This window comes from Streptopelia decaocto (genome assembly GCF_964273445.1).
Source record: "Streptopelia decaocto genome assembly, chromosome: Z".
Lineage (NCBI taxonomy): Eukaryota > Metazoa > Chordata > Aves > Columbiformes > Columbidae > Streptopelia > Streptopelia decaocto.
In genome coordinates, this window is record NC_138657.1 from 55,655,127 (window position 1) to 55,677,687 (window position 22,561).

General features: G+C 40.3%; 1 protein-coding gene across 5 annotated transcripts in view; it reads left to right on the plus strand.

The window, feature by feature from the left end:
- Positions 1-2,451: 2,451 nt before the first annotated feature.
- Positions 2,452-22,561, plus strand: part of SLC38A9 (solute carrier family 38 member 9) — a 46,013-nt gene continuing 25,903 nt past the window's right edge. For 2 of the 5 annotated variants that reach the window (XR_014186315.1, XM_082075845.1), the window contains exons 1-8: positions 2,452-2,633; positions 8,943-9,089; positions 16,192-16,324; positions 16,915-17,036; positions 17,185-17,248; positions 17,337-17,430; positions 18,358-18,528; positions 21,107-21,166. Coding sequence is in view for 4 of the 5 variants with exons in the window: in XM_082075845.1 (XP_081931971.1) it covers positions 8,986-9,089; positions 16,192-16,324; positions 16,915-17,036; positions 17,185-17,248; positions 17,337-17,430; positions 18,358-18,528; positions 21,107-21,166 (748 nt within the window). In the remaining variant the exon portion in view is untranslated. Of the gene's footprint in view, positions 2,634-7,919; positions 8,056-8,942; positions 9,090-10,118; positions 10,199-16,191; positions 16,325-16,914; positions 17,037-17,184; positions 17,249-17,336; positions 17,431-18,357; positions 18,529-21,106; positions 21,167-22,561 lie in introns of those variants that run through there. The other 3 variants (XM_082075846.1, XM_082075847.1, XM_082075848.1) reach the window with 3 other exon arrangements.

Below are 22,561 nucleotides of genomic sequence, written 5' to 3' on the forward strand. Positions count from 1 at the left end.
AAAAACAGATCTGTTAAAAATTGTGGCAAGTACTCTGATGCTTCTGCTTGCATTTCTGAGCTGTTGGAGTGTTTTTCCTCTCCGTACTGCTTTTCATGGCATGGAATACAGCGAGGCTTATTCTGAAAACAGTAAAGCAAGTATATATTGTTCCATAAATGTGGTAGATACTCGATAACCTTCTCCACCGTGTTCAACAGATTTTCCTCTTCAGAAAAAACTTTAAAAAAACTGTGTGCGTGTTTGAGAACTTCAATGTCTCCTGTTGCAGAGAAGCTACATCACATCAGTAATTTTGCAGGGAACATCTGAATGTCTAGAGGGGCTTTGGGTAAAACTAAGGCAAGTTTCTGCAGCAGATGGAGGTTGGCCTCTGAACTAATGCTCTGTTTATTTCACCTTCCTCATTGTCAATTAAGCCCTCCCCTTCATAGCTGCTTATTTTTCAGGAACATTAGGACAGGACCAGGTTGTGCTCAACTTGGGATGCAAAGCCACTAAGAAACGTAAGAACAATATCTCTGTCTCATAGTGAGCTTAAAACTCTGCCACTAATTATAGATATGATATTGTGCTCACTGCAGGTAGCAAAGGTAGCTGCTTCAGGTCATTACCTTTCAGTAATAACTGAATAACTTTCAGTACTTTTCTGCCAAGTCCATTACACACCATTTTACTTTTTGCCTAAAGAAGAAAACAAAATGGGCTCCTTCCTCAGCTAAAAAGGCTTCTGTTTTCATTGTACTGAAGATTCAACATGGTGTGAGCTAGAAATTTTTTAAACATCTGGATTTAATACCTTCTTTATCTTCAGATGTACCAAGAGGTCTTAAATGAATGTAGACTCAAATTTTTCTAGACACTGCCCAGGCATTTAGGAAGAGACACTATTTGCCCAGAAGGTAATGTGTCATCAGGACAGAAAGCCACAACACAAATACTGCAGGACAGTGACTGAATACTCTTTTGCAAAGTCAGGTGTTGGCAGCAGTTTTCACAAGGGAGCAAGAGGAATCTCTACGCTTCTGTCTAGCTCAGTTGCAGTACTTAGAATAAAACATTTTTCCTAAGCATAACTGAAGGACTGTAGTTGGTGATCAAGAATGCAATGGAATACAGGTCATCTATCTGCCAGAGTTGTAGCTATCTAAGAATTTCATAGCATAGGACACAGAAGGCAGGCTTGCAGGAGTAAGACTCGCAGCCAGCAATGCTGAAAAAATAAGGGTTTCACACATCTCTACTTTTGCAGGATTTAGTTTAATTCGCAGCACCAGCATGTGTCGTTGGCATTGCATTTCAAATTCATGTGGCAGCAGGTGGACAGACTTCCTGACTCATAGATCAAAATCTTAAGATCTTCCAAGAGCCACAGTGTACACTTGGATCCTAAGAGTGGCTCAGAGGCAAAAGATGATCACAAATTTGCTCGGCCACACAGAAGCAAGAGTTTTGGTCTGAGTTTGCATGCCACTGCATTTCAGGATGACAGGCAGTGTCAGTCTCTGCTGCCTCATTTCCTCCCACAGTCTGAAATTCAATTACGCAGCAGTTTTCTTGTCCTGCAGCCTGCCACACAATCTGTTTGGGGCTGCACTTGAACAGACAGTACAGACTGGGATTTGTGTCTATCTTGTTTTGTAATGTTGCTTTCACATTGGGAAGCTATCTCTGCTGTCTTCCTTGCATGCAATTCAGCAGTTTTCCCAAGCATGAGCTATAAATATCCCAAGAATTTGACATTAACCAGGGTTTCAACTATGAAAAGGCCATGTTCCCAAGTTGATTTAACTAGGACTAGAAAAACCACAAAGCCTAGGATTAAAAATAGTGAATTTCTATAATGTACTGGCTGGCTGATTGTCCCTGTTGTCTAGTCTGCTTATCTGTCCTTTGATCAGCACATGTTGCATACCTCGCTGAGCAGGTCAGGAGACAGAGCACAAAAGGTGCTTTGCCACTTATGCTAGGAGCAGCACCGTATGTTTTGGCCAAGATTACATCTACACTTTGTCACCACACTGATTCTGCAAAGACATAGAAGCAAATGGGTTGGGTTTTTTTAATTGGCATCTCATCAACCATCCCGAGCAAATGCACATGTTTTCTTCATGCTATTTGGTAAATTCTTGTCCATGTCATAACCTGGTCAGACAGAGCACATTTTGTTGTGGCACACGTACTGCCTGGAACAATGGCCCGCTTGTCTGCCAAACTACAGACTTCGTTTACAAAGAGAGGGAAGGCGGAGACGATGGCACGGCCTGCCCTAACCCAAACCACCGGGCTCCGCACAGCAACCACATTTCGGGTTGGCTTTACCGCGCTCGGTAACCCCGCCGGGGCCTCCGCCAGCGCTGAGCGCAACGCAGCGCCGCGCAGGGGGGCGGCGGGAAGCTGCGCGAGAGCCCCGCCCCCTTCCCGCCCGCCCCGCACACGGCGCCCTGGGAAGCGGAGTCCTGCGCGGCGCAGCGCCCGCTGGCCGCCGCAGCGCCGCCGCCCTCGGGAACTACGCGGCACGCCCCGCCCGCCGCCGGGAGCCTCTTGCTGCCGCCCCGGCTCGGGGTGTTTCCTGTTGCTGCCGCGGGAGCGCTGGGCTGGTGGAGCAGAGCGAGGCGGCTTCGCCACCGCAGGTAGAGAAGTCGCATCTGGTTGCGTGGCGCCAGCCGGCGGCGCCCTCGGCCCCGGCGGGGCGCGGGGCGGGAGGGGCGGCTCAGCAGGGTCGCGCCGCGGGACTCTCGGGTGTCGGGGCGGCTTCGCGAACACGCTGCGGCGGATGTCGCCACCGCCCTCTCTCCGGCCGAGCACCGCCGGCAGACCGGCTGGCACAGCCCCTGAGGGGCTGGCGGGCCGGCCCAGCCGCGGCGCTGCCTCCCCCCGGCCTGTCTGCGGGGAGGGGCGCCGGGGCGGGGAGGCAGAAACTGACCGGCCGGCAGCTGGTGTGCTTCACGTGGAACGTGTTATGTGGGGAAACGGGCAAACATCGGAGCATGAACCTGATTTACAGAAACGGCATGAAAGCTTTCCACGCGATTCAGAAATCACGGAAAGAGTTACATCGGTTCTTAACAGGCCTGTGGACGCATTAACCTGAAAAAAAAAATATATATATATGTATATGTATATATATAAAAAGTATTAAGGTATTTAAATTAATCTCTAAGGTGGTAACTTCATGTTTTTGTAAGTATGTCTTTACATTCTCCACAAAAAAAATGTGTACAAATAGTAGATGCTCTAGCTCTTAGAAGGCAAATCCAATTGACATTCCATTTCTTCTTAATTTTAGTTAGATTTATCATCTGGCAACAACCACGTACCCAGTGGTTCAGTCTGAGATACACAGAAGCTCAACAGTGTTTCACCTTGTACAGGGTGTTTCAAAAAGATTGACCCAATTTGAAATCAAAGACTGAATCCAACTGGATCCATCTTTTTCAAACAGCCTGTATAATAAAGAGTCCCCAAAAAGTTACTAACATACATTGCTTGTACTGTTCTAATAATCTTCAACCAATACAGTTGTAGGAGAGTATGGACAAGCTAACTGGTGGCAAGCTGTCCCAGTTTTAAGGAGCTCTGAATATATGCTACTACTCTTAGGACCAGTATAGCGTTCTTCAGTCCTTTGTGATGGAGGACTTGCTGCCCCAAAAGAGGAACCAAGGAACTCTTCTGTCCTGCCTTTAAGTTCTTTCAGGGTACAGCCTGCTTACTTCCCACAATTTATGCATGCACAGCCTGCAGTTTACTTGAGATTTGTGCCTTGACCTTTATTTACCCATTCATCTGCTCAGAATTTAGGAGAAGACCAGATCACACTGCGTAGCACTTTTAAAAATAATTTTCCTTATATGAACTAAATACTTTCATTGGTGGATTCTTGCATCTAAACAATGAGTGTGAGATGAGGTTTTGGAAGTAGTGACTTTAAATAAGAAACGAAACGAAACAAAATGTGGCCACCATTTAAATTATAATGGTTTAATTTGTGTAATCTAATTGGCTGGGAGCTGTGCTTTTAAGAACCACTAGAAATCTCAAAACAGAAAAAAAAACAAACTACTGCTGCACATAAAAGAAGAACAGCTTTTGGTGGTAAAATTCCTTCCAAAATCTTTTATGACTGCAATTGTAGTTAAATGGGTTGAAAAGTAACAAGCTATAGATGACTAAATTCTCTGATTGCTGATTTTAAAGCGCATGACTTCTAAATTAAGAGTTCTGGCTTTGTGATGACTGGTTCCCTGCGTCTCGTTCTACACTGGGAAATCGTTACAGAACCACTGCCAGCATTTGTGAACTAACTTCAGCTTTAGTAACATAGAGCATAAACAGCTCTCAGAGCTGCAGCTGCACTGGTAGCTACAATGGCATGGTAGGGACTGTGGTAGTAGTGCTCCACTCTGCCTTTCTATCCCTGTCTCTGTGGAAGGTTCTCTGATGAATGGCAGTCCTACAAACCAGCTAAGCAGAGTCTGTGCTTGTGGGATGACTGACTAAATGAACACAGTTTTGTTCCTGCTATGGGATGAACTTGCTTGGTAACCCTCTTGCATGGCCTGGGCTGTAAATCCAAATGATCTGTCACTATGGGTGTTTCATCTTAAAGTTTTGACAAACGCATCGGTAGCCAAGTCATAACTACTATTATTAGGTTCACAGTGCAAACAAAGTGTAAAAACGTTTTGCTGTCCAGTACAAAGAAGACCAGAGGACGGCATGGCCACCAGGCTAGAATGAGGTTTCTAAATCTACTGGGTCCTTGTTTCACCTCCTTGCTGCTTTTCAGACTTTGTAACCAGGAGAGAGAGACTGAACCTGAAGGCAGTGAAAGCAGAAACTCCCAGGGGCACGTCAGTGAGGACTGTTGAAAATCTAGCGCTGTTCAGAGTACCATCTGAAAGTTGTGTGTAGTGTAGCCTGGAGCGGAACTGAGAAAAATATCATGTGTCCCTGCAGGTATTGCTTCGCAGTTTATAACCAGCAGTATAAAACCTGGATTATTAAGTTCTCATCCACTTATTTTCTTTCGCTGCCTTTCTGATACAGTCAAGGCAAGAGGACATAATAGGTCATCTTCACCACAGGCAACCAGTGACGACATATCCTGAAAAAAAAGGCATGACTGGATTCAAGGTCTGTTCTGGCTTTGATCATTGAAAGATACGTTGACAGTAATGGTGTTTGAATATGTAGGTGGTTAGATATTAGTGATGGTTAGGGCTGTGTTTAGAGTATATGATAAGAAAAAGTAATTGCTGTTTTAAGCCCTTGCCGAGAAGAGAAGCCCAAAATCGTTTTAGCAACAGTTTGGGCAAAAATTTTAATATCTGGAAGAGTATTTCAAGTTTCCTTCTAGATGTAGCCATTCTTTCATATGTGAAAGGAGGACAAATGAGTGTGCTTTAAGGCAGTGTGCAACAATTCTTAAAAGATTCTGCTGTCAACGTTGCTCTCAGTTTGTGGGTGTTTTGGTACGACAAAGGTATGTTAATTTAATTATAATTTAATTATAATAGCTGTTATGGAAGACCTTCCTTTTAATCTTAATGACTGTGCTAGATACAGACATGAAAATTTAGGGAGGTGGTTTCAATAGCACTTAACGTTGACTTTCATGTGGATAGCAAAGCTGGAGTATTGCCTCCTGGACTCAGAAGTGCTTGGAAGATTAAGTAGCAGGTGTTTGTTACATGATAGGTTAGGAGTTCCACAAGCAAAACCAAAGCCAAAACTTAGTTGGAAAGGAGAGAAATATGGGTGCAGAGAAGACACTCATACAGCCTGTTCCTCTCAGCATACTGCAGGGGAAAATAGAATTTCTTCATTTGTTCCTTCGTTATCAGTAATATTGTAGTTGTGGGAAAATGCAGTTAGCACTGTCTCTGACCTTGATCTCTGCTGTACAAGTTAAGAGAGGCAAGACCTTATGTTTGTGGCAGAAAGCAGGGCCCTGCAGGTGAAAGAAGAGACCTTGCAGTAGAGTATAGAATGGTGACAAATGGCAGAGGACCTGGAGAGGCAGGGGTTTTTAGAGGAGAAAGTAAGGTGCACTGTGTTGAGGAGAAAATCCCTGTTTCTCATTCATTACCAAATATGTTGCGAAGTGAACCCAGTAACTGTGCACAGGTAACTGAAGACAGAAACCTGTGTTTAAAAGGACAGAGGTTGCAAAGTTGAAGTATTTGAAGATTGGGGTATTAACCCTAGACAAGTTTAATGAAGGTGAAATTTTAAGTTGCCTAGGTGGTCTTAGTTGTCTCAATACATAAGATGTTGATTAGAAATATTTATCTAAGTATTATTTTTCTTAAGATGGACAGCTGTCAGAGAATGTTGTGTTCGAGCAGCAAAGTGATAGTGTTCAGTTCACTTTTGCATGAGACTGATCTCCCTTGTTTGTTTCTCAACAAACCATCCTTGTGGATGTTTTTTGCAGTGCTAGTATGAATCACAGCTAAGTTTAATGTAAGTTATTTTCTCTTCACAATGTGTCTTTTAGCTAAGGCAAATATTGGCATTATCTTTATTCTAAGGATACGGAATAAAGGACAGGAAAAAAACACTAGAAAGATGAGAATTAACTGTGCCACCACAAACAGGGGAAGGAAACCTGAGAATGAGCAGCAAGGGACAACAATGTCTTTAACTCATAGCACTGCTGAAGACAAAGTACTCTGCATTCATATCACCAGCTCCAGGTACACTACAGCTACTAGGAACCTCTTTCCCACTTGCAGGAAAATTCAGTTTAACAAATGAGTTGGGTGTCTTTAAGACAGCCTTCTTCATTTCCAAGCAGCCATACATTAATCCCTGGAAATCTCTCTGAATGCAACAGTGGCCTCATGGAAACTGTAACCATAGTGTATCATAAAATACACAAAAAAGAATGAGGTTTTCCAAGCAATTTTGATTTTTTTTGATGTGAGTTCTTTGTATTTGACTTCCCAGTCCTGATGATAAGCTTTCAAGACCCTATAGAGAATACCACATGTCAAATCTCAGGTTTTTAAAATAAACATCTAGAACAAGGGGACCACTGATCACATAGCTGGTATAAAAAAATTACTTAGATAACTAGGACACTAGGAAAGTAAGCAGTTGAGGTTATTGTAATGGAAACTGTCAGGGAATAAATTCAGGTAGCACAACTTGTTCCATCCCATATATTAAAAATGTTTATTGGGAATGCAGTCCAGCCAAAAGGGGTAGAAATTAGATAAAAAGAAGGTTAATCAGGTTCATTCTTCCTCATTTTACTCTTCTGCTTACAGTTATTCTTTTAGGCTATACTGGTTCCAGCTGCAGCCTTTACTTATGTGATATCTGCATCTGTTTATAAAGTAATCAATTTGCTGGTCATAAGCTTCACCTGTCCTCAACAATAAGCATGTAAAAAAAGAAACTGTGTTCACCAATGCAGCTTTTAAGTAGGCCATAAAGAGTCAGTAAGCAACAACTTTATAAGCCCCAGATCAGTTTGTGACGCCAAACTTAGTGTATGCTATGTTTTGTAAAGATTATTTTTCTTTACAGAATACTGTAAGGTGTTCTGGGTCCTTTATAGCCATAGCACAGAGAAAATCAAACTGATGAGGAATTTTATCTGCATTTGTCAGAATTGTAAAGCACAAATACATTATTTACAACAGGTTTTAAGGAAGGGATGCTTCAAAGTAGTATCTTAAATTAGCATTTAATGTCTGCTTAATCTGCACCATAAAGCAAGGCCTGTGGGAGGAAGGGATCTCAGTACCACAGTCTTCTGGAGATTCTGGCTAAAATAACTTCTGAGCATTTGGGATTTGAATTTATTTCAAATTTCAGTTCAGCCATTAGGAATTTGAATTTTCATCTACATTTTTATGGCTAAATCCAACGTGTGATTTGAATTCACAGTTACAAAATGCAGAACAAGTGAGGCATCTGTTTTTGAGACCTAGGTGTATCTGTTCTGAAAAAGCATGCAGGATATTAAGGTGAAAAAGAGAAAAGAATAGAATAAAAGAAGATGATACCACATTACCAGTCTTCTACCTGAGACTGCAGGTGAGGTCTTAGAAGGAAAGAGGTTATAGACTCTAGAATGACAATGAAAAGCAAAAAATAGAAGTCCATGGAGGCTACTGCAGTGAGCCCAGTGTGTGGACTGTAATTCAGACTAAGTAGAATTCCCTTAGCTTAAAAGTGATCTGTTCTCCTTCATTTGGCCAGGAGTGCTCTAAACATTATTATTAATGCATTATTAAACTATTCATTGTCTTTAATTCAAAGACTGCAATAATCTGATCTTTATTCTGGGAAATAAACTGGAAAACTTCATATATGTCTGCTGCAAAGTTTGAAGTAATTTAGTGAAACAGTAGTCTCTAATAACCGTGATAAATTGTTCTCAGCTGTACCACTACAAATTGGAAATACAGCTACTTTTAAAATGACAGCGGCACAGTAAGAAAACGAGTCCCATGCTTTGAAAGCAGGAAGACCTATGTATGAATATACTTAACGTTAATTTGCACACAGTGGACTTTATTCTTAGCTATGATATCTCAAAGGATATTCAGATTCTGAGTCTTGATTTTTACAAATCTGTTTCAGTCCCACCATAAGCAACAGCATCTATCATACTCCTTTAATTTATATTTCCCGTTGTGGTGCTGAAAGAGATTCATAGCAGGAAAATTGTACATTGACCACTTTGCTTAAATGGACAGTGTGTTGTAAAAGATACTGTCCCCACTGTACTTGCCCTGTGATGTTTGCATTATGGAATGAGAATTCTCAAGTGGCAAGTTCAAGGGATTTTCTGGTGGTTTTCACCCCAAGAACTTCTGAAGCAGTGGGACTCTGGCAGTGTTCTATTTGTAGCAGAGACACAGTTTTACTTAACTCCAGTTGTCTCACTTCCTCTTTTTTTTTTTTTTTTTTTTGGTCAGGATAACTGAGAAAATCTAGAAGAAGGAGGCACATTCACCAAGTATGGAAGAGGACACCAAACCTCTCTTGGTTCCTGTGGGAGGCGATGAAAGTGATTATGGAATCATGAATATACAGTTCAATCCAGAAGATTTTAAGTGCAAAAGGTATGAGGAAGACTGAACCTACAGAATGATTATACAGCAATGAGTTGTTTAATCTTTGCTTTTAGCAGCAGAATCCTACAGAGACAGAAGACTAACATTTGGAAACCAGGATATGAGTACAAATAGTTCTTACTCCATCTTTATACAATATTATTTCCAAGCACCACGTGAACAGATGTTCATATTGTGCTTTGTTTATAAGGATAAGACTTTCCTATTGATACCACTTCAGAGGGAGTGCTCCAATAAGAACTTTGCACATGGCTTTTAAAGTGCTCTTCAAACACTGAATATTATGTGTGTATATTAAAGCATGATGTTTTTTATTTAACACAACAAACTGAAGTGTTGAGACTGTGCAAGAAAGCTTGCCAGATGGTATAGATAAATGGCTGTCAATGGCTCTGTACACATTCTGCAGGTGATGTATTCACTAGTACTGAGGGAACTGGGCAACCTTTACTGCCTTTAAGAAAAAAATGTAGCATTTTTTGAGCTTGAGCAAACATGAAAAATTTGACAGCCCAGCCCTTTTGTCACGCCTGCAAAAATAATACCTGTCTAGCTAAGTGGTTGGTCTGCATGCTTTTTTAGAGTTTTAACCGCTCTGCTCCCAGAAGGAGGTGAGAGTCGGAGAACTCCTTTGCTGTTTCAGTTCAGATTTCTGTGAGGTGCTCCTTTAACCAAAACTGAGTTCAGGGTGGAAACCATCCTTCTGATGGTAGCTGGAGGCACCAGCTCTGCTCTTTCAGATGAAGGAATAGTCCGGTGCTACCTCTTGGACCCTTTTTATGTCTCTCTTCTTCCTCTTTGCATCATTCAGCATGGATTTCTGTAGAGCAGTTTTCCTGAAAGAGCTGAAGATGGCACTGTTGTATCCTCCTGTTGGCGCCCACTTCAGAAAAAAAAAAAAAACTCTTGCTAGTGTATCGCTGCTGTCTCAGACTGCAGCTTTGGAAAGCCATGAGAGCAACTTAACTGTCTGCCAGGGGCTAAACAATCTCTCTTTTCTCTGTGACCGAAGGATGAGCCCAGGGGCACAAACAGAATGCCGGTGTAGGAGCATACGGAATTGCGTATCTAAAGGTCATGAAATCGGGAAATTTCAGGTGGGAAAAGGAAATGTGCAAAATGAATTCTTGCTTTACCTTTCTGGGGAGTGTCTGAGTGCCTCGTGGCCCTCCTGGTATAAAAAGACTTCTAATTTTTATGGTTTTGAGGAGCTGCTTATTTCAGAGGAAGTATATATTCTATTTGAGGAGCTGTGGGTTTCAGGTGATAGTGGTGATGCAGTAGCAATGAGAGAAGTTTACACCTTTGCAATATATCAAAATGCCAAGATCCACTTTTGAAAAGTGAGGTTAGGTATTGTTTCCTTATTATGTGTTTTTCTTCTGTTTTCTTAAGTTTGGAGACTCAGCTTCATAAAAGGTCATAGCATGTGGCATTTGGTTCCCTCCTTAAAACAGAAGTGTGTACTTGGGTTGTGTTCCCACTTATACAACCTTCAGCCTTGCAGATCTGACTGCTTTGTCCTTATTGCTCCTGCCTGCAGTTCATTCTCCCGTTTTTTACAGCCTAGTCTTTTGTCTTCCAAGTATGCAGAGGCGCAAAGATGAAGGGCGTCAGGAAGGACTGAAAATCGTAGTGGGGCAAACCAAAGTTGAACCTGTATCTCTGCATGTTAGAAGAGGCAGCCATAGTCTTTAGAAGAAGGAGTGAGGAAGAGCAGGCCATCAGGGTCTGTCAGTCGTGGTCAGAGCAGTGATTGGTTTTACGGGCTTCTTCATTAGAGCTTCACGGAGTAAGAGTTCCACGGAGAGAGGTTTATCAAACAGCACAAGTGCAATAGCATGTAGTTTACTCTGTCTAGTTGGCTCCTTTTTTGACTTGCTATTCTGAAACCTGATCAGCCGTAGGTGGGTGGTGATTTTGCTTTGATTGAGATAGCTCTTCAAGTGTTTTGTGTGATTTGCTTACGATCGTTGTTTGTCTTTCTTAGTGCTGTTCTGTTCTTTTGTTTGGGTTGTTTAAAATTTGAAGGCATTTACATAGTTATTTGGTTTTCTTAACAGCATGGAGGGTCTGGGATTTTTGAAAGGCATGCTTTCAGTGTTTACATAAGAACAATAAGCTAATTGTTTTTTAGAGTTGTAAATTATTTTGTCTAGTATTCTTTTGCTAATTTGGGGGAAATATAAAGCCACTCTTAATCCTCTTAAAGAGGATGTTATTGTTCTTCACAATGACCCGAATTACTCACACCGTATTAGATGCGGTTTTCTCATTTTGTAGGCCCCTTTAAAAACCAGAATGTCATTGCTGCAATGGCTTATTGATGATTATTGTGTGCAAGAGGAGGGAGTTCCTTTTTTTGTTCTGACTGCTCTTTAAATCTATTTATTGTCAACAGATACTGCAGTTGTGTTCAGGAATACTTTAACCTACAAAGAAACAAAAGGTGGTTTGTGTTGGTTGTTTTGCATAAGAAAAAACTTGACAATGCCCCCTGCTAAAAGGAGATCAAGCCACCGCCTTTTTTTTATTCATTTCGAAATCCCTTAGTGTTCTCACACAATGTAGGAGAGATCAGCAGGTGAAATTAAACAGTTATAAATTAAATAGTGTCTGTAGATGGCAGTCGGAGAAGCCTTTTTCATGCAAAAGTGGTTGGTTCCCTTTTATTTTCAAATGCCTTACAAAAAGGTAGAGAATGGTCGGGACTACCCTGTGCAAAACTACCGTTTGTACATTAATTACACATTTGCCTCTCCACAGCCACGTTGTCTTTTTACTCCATTGCCTGCTCTTCACTTTTCTGTGTTGATAACATTTTTACTAATTCCTAATATTACTGTTTCATAACTGGGGTGAATTAGAACGTTATTGATTAAGAATCGTTGTCAGAGGAGAATGGAATAGCTTTGCCTTTGACACAGAAGAGGGAACAGTGCTTGAAATGTGGTATGGTAAAGCTTATGGTTCTCCATTTGCTGAAATGGGTATCCTGTGAGCAACAGAGGTGATTTAGTATTATGTAAATTCAGACAGCTTAGAAAGTTAGAATCAAGTTAGTAATGGAATTCTTTGGAACAAGTTTCCTTAAGAGAAGTTAATTGACATCCATGATGTTCCTATCCAGATGAGCAGTTTCTGAAATAGCAGCCTATGAGTATACTCTCCTTTTCACGTTTTTCTCCTTACTTTAATTTCCATGATAGTGAATCAGTTTTACTACTTAGTTTCTCCTGTGCCATATACAGCATTCCTATAATAATTTGGTGATTCAGTATAACAATAAGGCCACAGGAATTTACTAGATTTATTTCTGTGTATTAATCCTATTGCACCCCTGAAAAGTAACTGATTGATGTGGGGTGTCAAACAAATCTATGCATTAAACTAAAGGAGCTGCTTGTGGTCTTTTTGAAGGAAAGAAATTGTTAAGCATCCTGTAAATAAGGTTTTTCATATTTATTTAAATATTAAAAGTTTGTCTAATGTGAAGTCATTAATACAATCATGTATGGCCAAAAGACACACTAACACAAAAGACTGTATTATATTGTAGCAGCTTAATAATCAGAACACTACTTTTGATCAGATGTCCAGAACCAGTTGTTAGTTGTTTAAAAATGGTTCAGCAAAGGTACTTGGAAACCAGTATTATTTAGTTTAAAACTTCTTGAGATAGGTATTTACCATGCTGCTTCATTGCTCTGCAAGATGTAGTACATTGCTTCAAGTATCCGGAAAAAAGATGTAGCACCCTTATGGATGCTAGCACTTGCAAAATTGCATGTGGTTTGCCAAATAAATTTTCCTATTGTGCTGTTGCCCTTAACCCTCCAAATCCAACACTTGAACTTTGCTTAGTACAGTATTTGGAAGCAACTTTAATCATGAGTATCTCTTATAATTTTCTTTGCTTGCTAAAATTGCTACCAAAGTTCATAATGTAAGGAAGTTTGGGCAGAAGCCGTCTTCTCTCTTTTAATGGACCAGCACTATAATTCTTAGCAACTGTCCCCTGTGTGAGTGAGAAATAACTAGCAGATGAGTAGCTAAAAGTTTTCTGGGGGTGGTTTCTGAAGGACATGTGCAGGGTCTAGTGTATGGGAGGTATGGATGTCCTGAGTCTTGTCCGTACTCATTGTGCTGTGGAAAACAGCTGTGTTTTGATGGCGTGTTTGCCTTGGTAAAAAGAGCATTGTTTTTCAGGCTAGCTAATTGTAATTGTCTTTTTTAGTATGGATATAATAAATTCATTGGACACTATAGTCTGTCTCAATGCATGGAAATGGTCTGTGCCGTTTCGCGTTAATAGTCACACCCTCCAGTCATGTAACCTCTCCCAGATCACATTGTCCCACATCCTTTTCATAATCTTTTTGCCACGTGAGAGATAAAATGTGATTGCCTGTATAAATCAGAAAGTTTTGTAGGAATCTGTTGCAGCTGCTGATGCTTGCATGTGCAGAGTGCCTGTCTGCTAGACTTCAGGTCCGTAAAGGGAAATTTCCAAAATACATCCCAGATTATAGCCGATCTGCTTTGAGATTCAAAAATCTCAGTCTTTGAGGATTTATTTGAATCTTGTCAGACTTCTGTCTGAGTGTGCCCTACCACCAGTCTTTGTTGTGGGGGTAGCTGGGGGCTGAGCAGCGACCTTGATCCTGCACAGAGTGCCGCCCTCTGCCCGTGGGGGTCTGGGAGGAAGGTTGCATCCCAGCCTGCCCTCAAAGCTTCCATCGGTGGCGTTTTCAAAGACATCTGTAAAACTGGTGAATGGTCAGTCTATTTTAGCATAGTCACTTGCTCAGTAAGACTAGAGGTGCATTGGGACCCTGAAAACAAGACAATTAGTTGCTGCGTTAGATAATTTTCATTGTCAACAGATACGCACCACGAAGGGGATTAGCCCAAGTGCCGGCAGCATTAAACATCTGTGCTTCAACAGGCGCGAGGCAGCAGCAACAGATACACAGAATTTTTGTGGGGTTGTTTTTTGGTTTGTGGTGGGTTTGGTTTTGTTTTTTCCCAATGACTGGTTCAGCCCAATAAAATTTAAGCTAAAACCAGTGGAGTCCTTTAGAGCTGCAAGTCCATGAGTGTTTTTGTATGTTACGTACCTATGGAACTAGTTAGCCCTGTGTGCCTCTGACTTGAGTCAAAAAGCTATCACTTAAAAATTATTCCTGTTTAATTGTAGTATCTCTCTTAAGTGTTGGCAAGAACACTACAGAAGTCCACACATAAAAAAGGGATTTCCCCCTTGTCATGCAAAAAAAAGAAGTCAATTGAGGATATTTTAAAAATTGAAAGTCTGTTCACTTTTGTTTCAGTAAGTGCGAAATGCCTTAGCAAATCTAAGCCATTTTTTCCGTGATGAAGATGCAAGAATTAAGGAAGAAGAGAGTTAATGAAGAATTAATGAAGTCCAAGATGAAGGAAATAATGAATTTGTGGAGAAGAAAGTTATTTTCTGTTTTCCACTTCCACCTGTTAGTTTTTATTAATCCCACAGTTACTCTTAACTGCTATGTCACATTAAGCAAACACGAATAAGGACCTACCTTCATCTCTTCCGAAGATATTACAACCAGCATCAGAGCTGTATTCCTTTTTCTTCCAGATAAAAGGTGGTGCTATGGCGCAAAGGCTTAATGATTCACTGGGAAAGAGAATGGGACCTTTGTCGTGGAATTGAGAGCTGAAACAGGAGGGGTTGACCAAGTTCTTTTGTAGTCTGAGCCAGAAATGGGTATTGAAAAACTGTCGATTCAAATAGGCTTTGCTCCTGTAACAGGAAGAATGACGTGGATTTATTGCTGACCTAATTTCTGATCTTGGTAGCCTTAAACTTGTGATCTGTACTTTTGTGGGTTCTTGTTTCAGGGCAGTTCATGTTTCTGCGTGATTTAAACATCAATCTGGACAAAGAAGATCAGAAAGCTGTTGAGATTGCTTTAGGAATTAAAAGCACTGATTAAAGGAAAAAAAAAAAACAAACGAACAAACAAACTGTATAAAGGTCAGCAGTATCCCCTCTCTTGTTTGAGAAATTATCCGGTCAGTGCCAGGAGTGAATGTCACATTTAGGCAGTAGTATTGTATGCCTGTATGGAAGTAAGTCATACTTGATTAAAAAAAAAAGAAAATCTCTGCAATATCTTGCTGAGGTTCCGTGTCTCTGGTAGCACCTCTGACATGAACTACATTTGTGGTGTTGCTTTAGGAGCAGCTTTCACTCTGACTGCTCTGTACCTATGTGTGTGCAGAGAAAACCAGGGGGTTGTGGTGTGGCTGCTATCTCCTCTGTGCTGTGACCAAACCTGCGGTCTGGTTCAGCTGGGGAGAAGGGAATGGAGACCACCTGTATTCTGGACATCTCTGTATGAGAGATGGGGGACTGCTGTTGCTGACAGTCCTGTTCTCTGTGATTACCCTAATTAAACCCAGAGGGAAGTAACAAAGTAATTCGGAACTGCAAATGGTCATCTGTTGTTCCATGTTCTGTGACAAAAGCCATTCCCGGTTGTGTTGGCCTAAAAATAGTGTGAGCACATGGATTTATTTGTGCTCGGTTCCTTCCCCGTTAAACACAATCTGATAAACTGTTTTTGGCTAGATGAGTAGTTCCTATCCTTTTCATAGGTGGTCCTCATTACCACCACTCATTCCTCTCTTTGTTGTCTTTCTGCTTCTGCATTCTCACGCTTTCTGTTTCTACCACTGTTCCTCATCACTAGTTCTAGCAATACCGGTTATAAGCACTAATAAGCTTGGCCAAGCTTATTAACATGTAGTTCTGGTGTGAATCATTGTTGAGACCTAATAGACTGGATATTAGGTCTGAATTTTGATGTTGGGTTGCCCCGCAGAATCTGGGCAAGAGGCCATTTTAATATGGATGATACAAACACGTGGTTCTTTCATGATGGCAGCTTCCCTCGTGGCAGTGATATTTTCGCATTTGCTTTGTGCCAGTGAGTGAAAGACTCATCGTGAGTGATGCTAAGCTGTTTTCTGAGTTGTATGTTACCTCTTGTATTCTAGATTTTTAAGGATTTTCCTTTTTTTTTTCTTTTCTTTACTTTAGACCATTTCATGTGGAGCCTACAAATATAGTCAGTGTGAATGAAGACATGCAGCGAGTCACTGATGAAGCTTCAGCAATGAATAAGCGGATCCATTACTACAGCAGACTCACATCTCCTGCAGACAGGGCTTTGGTAAGGCAAAGGCAGGGACAGATTAACTGAGGGGTCTCTGGCATGTGGGGTCTTCCGCAGCCTAGATTTATGAAAGAAGCAGAAATAAAGGTAGGGGGAGAATTACTATGCAGCTTTCTTTGAAGTGAATATCTAGTAGCTGAGTGTCTTAACAAGGTTTTGTGTGTTATCACAAGTTGTGATTGACTTCTTATGCAATGCCTTCACCATCCAAAGAAAACATACAAACAGCTTGAATTTTCTAACAGTGGTCTAGGCTGCCCAGATGTATGTACTCATTTATCCCACCTATAAGAGGCTTTAAGCAGTAGTCAGCTGCAAGCTACAATGATTGAACTAGCATGATCTGTGCATAGTATGTTACAGGCATTTTGCAGAAGAAAGATCTGTTTTTCTGCTATCTAGCTAAAAGTCATATCAGTTGTTTGTGGTGGTGGTTTTTGGGGGGTGGGGCAGAAAATTTATGTAGTCCAACCTCTTAATGCACTTTTCATGGAAAGGTTTTGTGATTTACAACAGTTGGCTTACGGTGTTTGGGGCAGTAATTACTTTGATGTTACTAATAAGTCTTGGTTTTTATCATTTGTTAGGTTGCTCCTGATCATGTCCTTCCAGCTCCTGATGAAATCTATGTGTACAGCCCATTAGGAACTGCTTTTAAAGTTGACAGTTGCACAGATGGCTATGGTAAAAACTCCAGTATAGTGACAATGTATGTTAAGCACCTTGTCATATACTAGTCAGAAAATGCATTATTATTGAATGTTCTATATTGTATGCGTAACTATCGTAGCTAAAAGGATAGTATGAAGTAAGAATGCTTCTTAAATTATTCATTGGCTTTTTTCTTTTCTTCCTAGATTTATGATATGGAATACAATGATGGGTACATCTATATTAAGTATCCCATGGGGAATAAAACAGGTGAAACTATGGAACATATTTTTGGCAACATGGCTTGCTCTTCATTTTTCTGACAGAAAACGTAAACTGTGTTTCTCCCTCTTAACAGGCAGGCTTTACTTTGGGAATCATTCTCATCTTGCTGATGGGCATTTTGACCCTTTATTGCTGCTACAGAGTTGTGAAATCACGGAAAATGATACGTAAGAAATATGAAGCTTCATAATCCTAATATTTCCATTAAGTGTGAAATACAGAGATCTAGAAGTTTCTTAGTTTGCCTGTATCTTTCCTATATGTTAGACCTGTTCTGAAAATAAAAGCTATTCCTTTGAATGTCTCCCTATTTCTGTAGTCTGGATTTAAGCTCCCTAAGATGTCTGTCTTCTCTTATTAGATTATCCTTCAGTTCCTAAGTATTCTAGCAAAACCCAGAGTCCTGGCAACTAAGGTTTCAGATGTTCACTGACTAAGTGTTTGGGGACTTAGAGGCTTCCTTTCTTCTCCATGCGCTGTCCAGTTCTGTATTTCTGATCGTGTTGCACAGTGGAACAGCATGGCCTGTAGCTGCATCCACTTGTGTTGTAGGCCTGTACTGCTCTAATATTTGTATGTATTCTGTGTTGGGAGCAATTTATGGACAATTGCCTCACTGCCCGTGGCTCTACATAGAATGTACTTTTGTTGTTCAAAACTGATCTTGCTGCTCTTGCAGTTGTTACTTTTATGCAGAAACTAACCCCTCACTTGCTCAGATGAAGGCAGTTTGTGACAGCTCATTTCAGGGCACCGTTGAGAACTAGTTCATGGTCTGGCCTACTTTGCTGTAAATTTTGCAAAAGGCTTTAGCTGCAAATGCATAGGTGCATTTTTGCCACCATGTCTTGTTCTAGTGTTTCTGGAAGTAGTCAAAGAATTAGTATGGCCACAGTAAAAGCCTCTACTTCTACAGGCTCCTTCAAACACCTAATGTGTATTTAAATTTAATAGCAATCTCCTTAGCCCTTGGAAGTACTGTGAATTTGTTTCAGAATATTCTGAAACAAGAACATATCCTGTCATGAAAAGTTCTGTTTACTCTAATATAACGTTTTGTTTAGATATGTTTCTATTTTTTGTATCTTCTTCAGCTTTAATAGATACCTCAAACTGGGAATTCCCAGATGTTTGCAAGTATTACTTTGGATCCTTTGGTCAATGGTCAAGCCTTTTATTTTCTATGGTATCACTTGTTGGAGCCATGGTTGTTTATTGGGTGCTTATGTCCAACTTTCTGTTCAACACAGGAAAGTTTATATACAGTAAGTATACATTTTTTGTTAAATTTTACAGCTATCTTGTGGAAGGATTAAGACTTTGCTTTATACTCAAGAAGGATGGTCCATTTTACTTAATCTTGATTTTTCTGTTACTTCGTGTGAGAAGTCAAATGAGAGAAGTAACCGTGTGGATTTATATGCCCAGTCATATGTTTTCAAAGCCAGTTTCTCAGTCTCACCAAGTGTGGTTTTAATGAAAGACAACGTACCAGTTATCTGATTTGCATTTCAGTGATGAGGCTTCTTGGTGTAGCTTAAAAAACCCAAACCTGGTTGCTTGATTCCACTTTGTGTTTTCACTCCTCTGTTGTTTGAACAGCCATAGAAGAGGCCAGGCTGCTGAAATGATCCAGCTGAATGAAAAAAACCCTCTAGTTTCATTCTACATTTCAGCAAACACGCTTAGAGTACTGCCATGTAGAAAGTTTTTGCAAGCATCCCCGAAGGAATGATTAGCTGCAGCACAGTGAAAGAATTATTCTTAGACCAGTATTGCTACAAAAGAAAACGTACTGGTTATTTACACCCTTGTACGTGCACAGGCACACAGCTCTTGTGGATGCAATCAATTAGGTATGTAGAGTTGTGGATATAAACGATGGAATTGAGAGCTTTGAAAATTTGACTCATAGCATTGAATAGCACAACTAAGATTTAAGAGTTTCTGTTTTGAAGGTCGTTTACAAATCTCTGAGGCAAATAACAGCACAGATGCTTATACCTCTTAGACAATGTTTAATTAGAGTTCCCACCATCCCTGAAGGACATACTTTATTGGTTAATGACTGGTGTATGTTACAACTGGCCTAATTCACATATTGCTGAGGCAATTTCATTTTAGAGTATGTTGCTTTTTTTTAATAAGGTTAGCGCTTTAATCCTAGATTATTCTAAACCAAATAACTCCAATTCTAAGAAGCAAACTGCAGAATTATTAACACAGTTCCTTTTTTAGTAAAATGTCCTATTTTCCGTGAGATTGGCGTGTTATTTCATCGCTTACCTATGTTTGTTAGGGGTTCTTATTTAAGTTGTTTGATCTGTTATAACTTAAATCGTTAGATTCTCATGCTGACTTTCATTGTGGCTGCTTAATTTCTAAGTTATAAAATGGGTAATAGGATGTAGGTTTGGCAAAATGGCATCTTCCAGACATGTGTTTCTAAGTTATTCTAAGCAGATTACTGTATTTAATTCTGGTACATTCAGGTGACTATTTAGAAAATCTGCACGCACAATTTAGTTGGGAACAAACTGATTTCCTAAGGGTGGATGGTCTAGAAATTAGTACTACACAAAGAATGCAAGAACTGTAGGCCAAATATGATATCCTGTCTTTTCTTTTTTTTTTTTTACGTGGTGTCCCATGCTTTTGTTCTGTATTTGTTTTGTGAAATAGAAATAAATCCACAAATGCAATTGCTAGTCCTAAAATAATTTTTAAGTTTAGAGGAAACATAAGTCTATAACTAATTTTAAGTACTGTAATTCTGTAAGAGCTAACCATTCTTCTGATGGCTTCACACTATATAAGGTTTTTTTAAGTAGCAACACAAAACAGTGAAGTGAGGAGATGAGGAATGATTTTAATTAAATCTTCTGATTGTTGTGTCTACTGAACTGATACCAGTAAGTATGAAAAACTCAGTTGTTATTGAGCATGTCATAAATCAAAATGAAGAAACAAAAAAGTTTTCTTCCCACCAGACTTTTTGCTTTCTTTATGAGAAACAACCTTCTGATAATTGTATTTAAAAAATCTGAGGCTGACTGCCCCTGTTGATTTTCTGTGTGCATAATACTCCCACATGCAGCAGAAACACATTTTAACAAAAGACACAGTAATTAAATTTCCAAGCTGGTGGGCTTTTTCTGTGTGTATATATATACATAAATGCAAGGAAACAGCTATCTAACATCTCATACTGGTGAAGGTGCAGAAACTTGAAAATATCCAGCATGGCAGAACAGTAAAGTAGCACAGGAGTGTACTGGAAACATACTGCTAGAGATGACTGCAGACAGTGAGACTTAAACCTTTTTCCAGAGATTCCTTTCTTTATACTACAACATGGAAAAAACATCCCACAGAGCCTCTTGTGAAAAAAAAATTTAAAAGAAATGTGTAGGGGAAGCTTTTTCCATATAATACGATCTGGACTAAGGGTATGGTTGCATGCACTTTTTTTCTGTCCCAAGAGATGCTGGTTTTAAGATGCAGCTCCACACTGACCTGCTGCACAACACCGCAGGCATAGGAGCTGGGAAAGGTGGAGGTGAACTGGGGAACAGGGATGAACAGCTGGGAGGGGGGAGGCTTGGGAACTTCAGAGATGGACAGGGCTGCTGAGAAGAAAGTGCAGTGGTGGGCTGCTTTAAAACACTTCTAAAAGAAAGATGTAAAATACCCACTTGGGGCTGGGTGGAGTGCAAGCTGCTGTATCACACCTCTGATGTAATTTTCCAAAATATTTCCTCACTTAATTTTTACCATTTCAACAGATAAAAGCCTAATAGCAGGTTTGGCGCATTGATAATAAAATTTTCTTCTTCTTTTCAGACTTTGTTCATGACATTAATGTAACCGATATTGTTCCTGGCACTAATGGAAGTACCAAAGGTAAGAAGCACTTACTAGTATTGTGTTTCTTTATCTGAGGTGGAGTTTCAAGGCAAATCATCATGTTTCCATGCCTAACCACATTCCAGTTAAAAAGTGTATATTGTAAGTTCTAACTACCTGTTTTTTTAAAAAAACTACTTTTCTATGGGAAATTTGTATTTCCACAAATAACCACACACTTGGAAAGCTTCATAATTTGGAGGGCAGGGGGGACAGAAGAAAGTGGGTTTAGGGATAAGGATTAAAAAGCAAATTACAAGTTTGTGTATACCCAGATAGATCCTCCTTAAAACTATGAACGTTAGACCTCTTAACAGTACTTGCTCAATGTGGAAATGCCTTAAGGAACTTTAACTTTCACACTTTAAAATTGAGGCACATCAGGTCTGTTTACTGTTTAAAATCTTGGCTGGAGCATCTTTGCTCCTCACCACCTCTGCAGCAATATTCTTATTTACAGAAAAGCTTTAAGAACAGCTTTAATGAGGCTGAATGCAAAAAGAAACAAGTCTCAGGCTACATGAGCATCCGCTTGTGTTTTGTGGAGAGTCTGGCATTTGCACATTTACAGGAAGAAGCTGCAGTGAAGTACGAAGACAGTTCTATTGGGAGTTTAAGTAGGCAGAATAATGTAGAATGAAGGCAGGAGCTAGGCATTGTCAGCTGCTGATCTTGCTGCCTATATATAGAAACTGAACACATAGGTTTTTGTTATGAAGCAGAAAGTTTTGTTGATGCTGGATGTTCATGGGGATGGGGAAGCATTTCAGTACCAGCCAGACAGCTTTGTGTCACAGTAGCTGCGGCTGCGTTTCTGGGTAGCAGCTGTTCAGAGTCAGGTAAAGGAGTTGAGAGATAGTTATGAAAAGCAGTGGTTTTGCATTTGAGCTAGTGTTGAATCCTGTTTCTCCTACAGTCTTTACCAGCAAGATACTAACAGCTGCTGCAGCGCTCTTGTGCTCTCTCCTGCTTCTGCTGTTCTGTCCCATTCTTATGCAGCAGAGGGTGTAACTTGGAGACAGAGACAAAGTAGACAACAATATTCTGCAGCATCTTCCAGCAACTGGAAGATTTAAAGCAGCTGCTTCACAAAATTGGGGGCTGCCAGATGCTCAAATGACTCTTGGCAGGGCATTCAGGGCTACTGAGGAGATCAGTAAGAACAAAAGCATTTTTTGAGGTCTGTGAAACAATACTCTCATAAGCAATAGAGTGAAAACTACAAGTGAAGTAGCATATTGGTTTCTCAAGAAATTTGACAGAATGCTTTTCACACCTTTGCCTTTGTAACAGAACAGGTGTGCAGCCAATGTGAGAGGGAGGCTATCAAGTATTGTGGGATGCCAACATTTAAAATAAGACATTAAGAGAACAGTAAGACAGGTTCATATT